This window comes from Engraulis encrasicolus, chromosome 16 (genome assembly GCF_034702125.1).
Source record: "Engraulis encrasicolus isolate BLACKSEA-1 chromosome 16, IST_EnEncr_1.0, whole genome shotgun sequence".
Lineage (NCBI taxonomy): Eukaryota > Metazoa > Chordata > Actinopteri > Clupeiformes > Engraulidae > Engraulis > Engraulis encrasicolus.
Genome location: NC_085872.1, coordinates 51,914,332 through 51,921,831, shown reverse-complemented (window position 1 = coordinate 51,921,831; position 7,500 = coordinate 51,914,332). Strand labels below are relative to the sequence as shown.

The window sequence follows — 7,500 nt, the reverse complement described above, 5'->3', positions numbered from 1 at the left end:
ACCAATGGCTGTAGGCTACATCATGTCAGGTGTCCATGGGTAATGTAGGAAACCTGGCTGTCGTTGGGTTCATTATAGAAGCAGCACTTTCGGCGTTCATATTCCAGTCGGGCGCTACCAGCCAAATTGGCGGGTAGATAATTTTCTCCAAAATGAAATTCTACGTTTAGACTCCTGATTATTATCATTATTAAGTGTAATGTAGTTCTCTGGTTGTATCGGCTTAATGTCCCACTCATAAAAAATGACAGACTTTTAACTTAACTTCAGAGTGCCTCGTACCCCCTCTCTGCTCCCTAATGTATTGTTATTATGTTGTGTTATATTATGTTGTGTTATATTATGTTGTGTTAAGTTATGTTGTGTTATGTTACGTAACGTTAACTTACGTTGCGTTGCGTTACGTTGCGTTGTGTTACGTGACGTGACGTTACGTTACGTTGCATTGCGTTGCGTTATGTTTTGTTGTGTTGTATTATGTTACGTTGCGTTATTGTTTATCTTATCTTATCTTAAATGTAATGTTATGTGATGCATAATACATGCCATTTTTGTAGTTCAATGGCATTGTCTTCTAATGGGTTTCAGTGGGAGATATTATCTCATCTTAAATGTAATGTTATGTGTATTACAGGTCAGCTTGACTCTGCGTTGGCCACCACCTCTCCTCTCACAGATGAAAACCAGCAGTTTCGAGAAGAGGACCCCTCACTTCAAGGTAGGTTACAAGCATGTTATAAACATGTTATAAATGTGTTATGAATATTTTATAAGCGTCTTATTGTTATCTTTTGTTGGCTTCACAGGCCAGCTTCAGGATGGGATGGGGGGAGAAGAGGAGATGCTGATAGAGGAGGAGAGGAGGAGAAGAGAGGAGGAGGAGAGGAGGAGAAGAGAGGAGGAGGAAGGGATGTATATGGAGGAGGAGGGGATGGCGAGGGAGGTCACGCCGCCGGGATCGCCACCAGCCGATGTGGAGCCCAAACCTCAGCCGGAGAGGTAAGAAAATACCTGAAAGGAGCCATTTTTGTAGTTCAATAGCCACATCTTATAATGGGTTTCAATGGGAGAAAAGACTACACACTAGGCTACCTGAAGAGGCCATTTTTGTAGTTCAATAGCCACATCTTATAATGGGCTTCAATGGGATAAAAGACTACAAATACCTCATTGGAGCCATGTAATACGTGGAATAAAAGACTACACAAACACCCAGTATATCAGCTTTTATTTCCTGCTATGTAGATTTAGATATGGATACTCCGCGGAGTTCACCAAAGACTATCCAATCACTGTGCATTTCACGTCCTAGCAAGGCTACAACACTTGACATTGAGAAGAACCCTGTGACAGCTTTGGGGAAGAAGCCGTCCTTCATTCTATTGTTTAAAGGTACACTGTGCAGGAAATGGTCAAAAAAGGTACTGCAACTATACCGATCATTGAAACTGGGTTGCCTATTGCCAAATTTGATCTTTTTGTGAAAGTTTACTAAGTAATAAACATATTTTTTCTAGTATGGCCCAAGTACAGTAATTATTGCAGCTAAAATGCCTATTTCTGGAAATTCAAAATGGCGGACCATGGAGAAGATCCCCCTTTTCATGTATGAAAAGTGCAATTTTCCCAGTCATAATGAATGCTTAGAATTTGATGGTGGTGGTAAGTATTCATGAAAAAGGTAACATTAGTGAATGAGTAGCATGAATTCTGGAAATAAACAAACTAAAAGTCTCACACAGTGTCCCTTTAAATAGACTCGTAGAGCCTGCCTGCCAGAGGTAAAAGCTCTTGTCTTGTGAATATAACGTCTGAAGTTGCCTTACCAAAACTTTCAGTTTCACATCATATTTTTCCCACAATGATGATGGTGACACATGTCTGTTACGGCTAACCTTCCGCCACCTCGACTAACGAAACTTCTGCAGGAAGTACTGAACTCCTATTCTTCTTGCCTTGTTCCAGTATGGCGGTATTGGAAGAAATGTAGTCTTTTCTCCCATTGAAGTCCAGTATAAAGTGTGACTATTGAACTACAAAAATGGCCTTCTGTTGCCCTTGTTTTGTTCCAGTGAGCCGGTGGTGGAGGAACCCAAAGAACCGGTGGACCCGGCCGTGCGAGCTAAGGAGAACTGGCTGCGCATCTTCAACAAAGTCCGACAACAACTACAGGAGGTAAGACTGCAGCCACTTTTGTAGTTCAATAGCCATGTCTTACAATGGGTTTCACTGGGATACAAAACTACACACCAGGTTACCTTAAGAGGCCATCTTTGTAGTTCAATGGAAAAGAAGACTACAAATGGCTAACTGACAAGGTTATTTTTGTAGTTCACTAGCCATATTTTATTATGGGTTTTTATGAGAAAGATGACTACAAATGGCTAACTGAAGAGGCCAATGCTGTAGTTCAATGACCCTAAAATTTGTCATTCACGTGCTATGGGAAATATGGTAAATACCAAACGTTGACGTGTGATCGCCCCATCCAGTGTATGTTCCACTCTGCAACTCGTATAATTCTGTTCGATAGACGAGTTGCCCAGATGAGGTAACCTTCCTTTGACCTATCCAACATGGTGGAGAGAATTTGTAATTTATTTCTCCCAAAAAAAGGATATTTATTTATTTTTCATTTTTCTTTTTTTTTTTGAATACAGCGTAAATATTGTTAATGCCATGGGTAAAACATTAATGCTATAACGCACAAACCCACCATATAAACCTCAAAATGTTAAGACTTTTGTTTTGTCGCAAGTTTGGCAGTTTCAAACGTGCACATAAACTTCGGCTCAGTTGTGTTTTTACATCAGTACAACAACAAATGGACTTGAACACAACAACCTCGCAATTTCCCCTTTTGTGCCTGAAAGGCCTTTTTTGTAGTTTAATAGCCATGTTTTATAATCGGATACAATGGGCAAGAAGACTAAAAAGGCCATGTTTTATAATGGATTTAAATGGGAAAGCCTACAAATCATCATCTTTCCCATGGCACATGAAGAGGTCATATTTGTAGTCCAAAAGCCATGTTTTATAATGAGTGTCAATGGAAGAAAAGACTACTAATCATCATCTTTCCCATAGCACCCGAATGACCCATACCCCTCGGCTTCCGACGCTAGCATGTGCGCTAACATTGATTGCCAACTTTCACAGCTGATGCTATTGCCATTGCTAATGCGAACAGCATCGCTAGTTCTTTTTTTTTTCTTTTCCTTTACATCACTTCACTTTAAAAGGGGTGGCAGGTTCACTAAACAGCGTGCTTGAAAGGCTTGTTTTTGTGCGTATATATGTAAAGACGTTTTTGGGGGCTCTTCCGTCAGGTGGTGAATTAATTAGGAGTTGGTGGTTGATGTGCTGCTAAGCTTCTAAGATAGTGCTGCTTCTAAGATAGTCTGCTAAAGCAAACAAAGAAATCCATATGATAGTGGCACTGGCTGTCGTAACGCCGCCCTGATGTGTGATTCTGCTAAAATGCACTGACCCATATATCCCATAATATTCTTTTCACCAATACTACTGACCCATATATCCCATAATATTCACCAATACTACAATTTTAACCATTGACTTTGTTAGTGTTTATTTTCACAACATTTGAATGAACAACAATCTCTCAGAACCTGCAGGAATGTAGCTGAGTCCAAGAGGCCCTAAAGGCTAAACTTGCTGTTTCACATTTTGAAAGCACGACTTTCCAGATTTTTATATTTATTTATTTAGTTAGTTAGTTAATTAGTTAGTTCGTTAGTTAGTCAGACGAATGACTATGTCTATGTGTCTTTGGAATTGGAATTTTGAATGAAACAAAAACGAGCTAGCACCCTGTTTTTTGGACAAGAAATCGAAACTACTAACAAGCAGGTAAAAGTTCTGGGGTTGCATTTCTCGAAAACAGTCACTACCCTTTTAACAACTTGGGTAGTTACAGACAAATGGCATCACAAGCAACAAAGTAGCTGACTTAATTCACAACTATAGCGCTTTTTCATCAGATTTAAGCAAATTAAGGCAAATTAAAAGTTAAATTGCATCATTTTTTTAGAGATATAAGATGTGTCCTCTTGGGGGCGCTCTGGCGCAGCTAGCTAAGCCCCCCACATTTGGGCTTACATTACCCACGGGTAAGTCATCATTAGGACTTCATGACGTCACAGCACATCTATTTCTGACTCGCCAGTGGATTTTCCATTAACATTTTAGCAGAATAGAACGCACAACGTAGGACAGACAGAATACCCAGCACTGCTAATGACAACGTAGGAAAGAGAATATCCTGCTGATGACAACGTAGGAAAGAGAATATCCTGCTAATGACAACGTAGGAAAGAGAATATCCTGCTGATGACAACGTAGGAAAGAGAATATCCTGCTGATGACAACGTAGGAAAGAGAATATCCTGCTGATGACAACGTAGGAAAGAGAATATCCTGCTAATGACAACGTAGGAAAGAGAATATCCTGCTAATGACAACGTAGGAAAGAGAATATCCTGCTAATGACAACGTAGGAAAGAGAATATCCTGCTAATGACAACGTAGGAAAGAGAATATCCTGCTAATGACAACGTAGGAAAGAGAATATCCTGCTAATGACAACGTAGGAAAGAGAATATCCTGCTGATGACAACGTAGGAAAGAGAATATCCTGCTGATGACAACGTAGGAAAGAGAATATCCTGCTAATGACAACGTAGGAAAGAGAATATCCTGCTGATGACAACGTAGGAAAGAGAATATCCTGCTGATGACAACGTAGGAAAGAGAATATCCTGCTAATGACAACGTAGGAAAGAGAATATCCTGCTGATGACAACGTAGGAAAGAGAATATCCTGCTAATGACAACGTAGGAAAGAGAATATCCTGCTGATGACAACGTAGGAAAGAGAATATCCTGCTAATGACAACGTAGGAAAGAGAATATCCTGCTGATGACATCATTAGCTGTCTTTAGTAGGGCTGGGTATCGCAGCCATGTTCCTGTATCGATTCGATTTCGATTCTTAGAGCTTTGAATCGATTGATCACGATTCAATTCGATTCGATTCATTCCGAAACGATTAAATCTGGTCCCTTCTTGGTGCATGGATTTCACCCAAAAGATGCTGTTGCATATTTTTATATAAAGGGCTGTGACTTGACAGTGTTAACAGATTGCTAATTTGTAATAAGTAGGCCGGGGCCTAATTGATTAATACCTACTGGGTATTTCCAGTAGACCTAAATTAAACAAAAACAACAAAAAGAAAAAGAACCAAAAAATCAATTTTGTGCCATGTGAATCGATTATGTGAATTTTAAATGAAATCGGTCGATTATCGATTAAATCAATTATTCTACCCAGCCCTACTGATGACACCGTAGGAAAGAGAGCCATGTCCATTTGTAGCTGCTGAGCAGACAGAATATCCTGCTGGTGACACCAGGGGGGCAGGATTTGGCTGGTTAGCTTCGCCGATTAGCAAGGTACTTCCTCGTTCGCCTTTTTCACAAATTCTCATTTCCGACACCACTCATGATTGGTGGGTGAGCGAGTTTAGTTTTGGGCACACAGACCTTTACAGGTATGTGGTTGGACACCTCCATGCATCCAATGCCCGTCTTCCGTAAAACTTTCTAGTCAAACGTAAGTCAGTCAGTAAAGTGGCACGTAATTGGCTGAGTAAACTGGCGGCGGAAATAACACCATTTTGGAAGCTGAAAAAAAATCTTTCAATTTTGGCTGAAATCACCAGCCTAGCATTTCCCATTGAAATGACTGGAGGCGGGACTTATTCACTCTGTCCAGTTCTTTTGCTACCTCCATGTTTGACACCATAGGAAAGAGAGCCATGTCCATGTGTAGCTCCAGAGCCTGTCTGGCTATTAAGCATCAAAACCTTTCTGGCGCTGTAAGTAGGGCTGGGATTCAATCCAAATTTCCTGGATCGATTCGATTTCGATACAGAAGCTCACGATCCAATTCGATCCACGACCCAATTCAATTCGATTCAATATCGATCTTCTGTATTGCTGGGCTGTCACTTTAACCCATTTTGGATGGCGAATTCTACAGAGATATATATAAAACCTAAGAAGTCTCAACCTTTGATACCCACACAAACATGAAATACCTTAGTATGAGAGAAAGAAGTGGGAATCTTGGTATGAGCGAGAATAGTGGGAAAACACTGGCAATACTAGGCTTGAACCATTCCTCAGATCATGTAGTCTACATGAATGTGGAAGAAAATAGCACTTATAATCATCGGCAAAAGATCGATGCTCAAAGTTGTGAATCGATATCACATGGATGGCGATTCGATCTTTTGAACCCAGCCCTAGTCGTAAGTGATATAAGCGATATCACATGTGTTGGTGTAACGTCTTGATGCGCATCCCATTAAACTGAATGATCTTGTTAATGGAAACAGTCATCAACTGTATGCTGTTTGCAGGGGTTCCCAAAGGGGGGGCATGACCCCCTTCCACATATAGTGGGCCCTCATACCGATTTTTGAATCTTACTTACGTAGAAGAGGCCTTTTTTGTAGTTAAATAGCCACATATTGTAATGGTTTTAATGGGAGAAAAGAGTACACACTAGGCTACCAGAACAAGTCCTTTTTGTAGTTCAATAACCATGTCTTATAATGGGTTTCAATGGGAGAAAAGACTACAGACTTATTAGTGTGATCTTTTTCACTGTTAATGACCTTTATTGATAGCTATTTTATTGTATTCCTTGTTATTCATAGAGTTTTAAGTGTTTTTAGAATAAAAGGAGACTCAAAAAAATCAGTTTGCATTATTTTCCATTAGTATAAAATGTTTTTTTTTTCATAAATCGATATCAATATTGGTTAATATTCGTCGACATCAGTTGATATTATTTATCGACCATAACAGTTATATTAACATCGGATACCAGTATCAGCCAAAAATGTTCTTATCCGCGTTTCGAGAAATGCACCCCTTGTATGAATGGCTAAGTCTTAGAAAGGAATGACTTGCTTGAATGAATACTTTTATTTTGACACACTTGCTTCTCTTGTTTTTGTTGTCGCTCCGTTCTTCCGTCCGTACGTTTGTTTGTCGTCTTTTTTTACTTTTCTCGAATCACGTTGTTTTATGAACCTCCTCCCGTTTTTTTCACCTTGCATTGTTTCTTCAATCGGTTTCACTCACCCTTTGAAAACATTTCAATTTTTTTTAATTTTTAATTTTTAATTTTGTATGTTTTGTTTGTTGTTGTTGTTTTATTTATTTGATTGTTTTGTCTCCCAAGTCTGTTGTTGTTGTTGTCTTGGCCTTGGCGGTTTGCATGCCCCACTACTACCACCACATCCAGCATGGCCTGCAGAACAGGTGAGAGATTTTTGTAGTTCAATAGCCACGTCTTACAATGGGTTTCAATGGAGGAAAGACTACACACTAGGCTACTTGAAGAGCCATTTTTGTAGTTCAATAACTGTGTTTTATAATGGGGTTTCAATGAGAGAAAAACTACAAA

At 39.6% G+C, this 7,500-nt stretch overlaps 1 protein-coding gene across 1 annotated transcript in view; it reads left to right on the top strand.

Annotated features, from left to right (window-relative positions):
- The window catches only part of LOC134466159 (protein unc-13 homolog A-like), a 148,215-nt gene that overhangs the window by 51,340 nt on the left and 89,375 nt on the right, over positions 1 to 7,500 (top strand). The window contains exons 18-20 of the mRNA XM_063220054.1: positions 635 to 718; positions 1,966 to 1,972; positions 2,073 to 2,175. Coding sequence (XP_063076124.1) covers positions 635 to 718; positions 1,966 to 1,972; positions 2,073 to 2,175 — 194 coding nt within the window. The remainder of the gene's footprint in view (positions 1 to 634; positions 719 to 1,965; positions 1,973 to 2,072; positions 2,176 to 7,500) is intronic.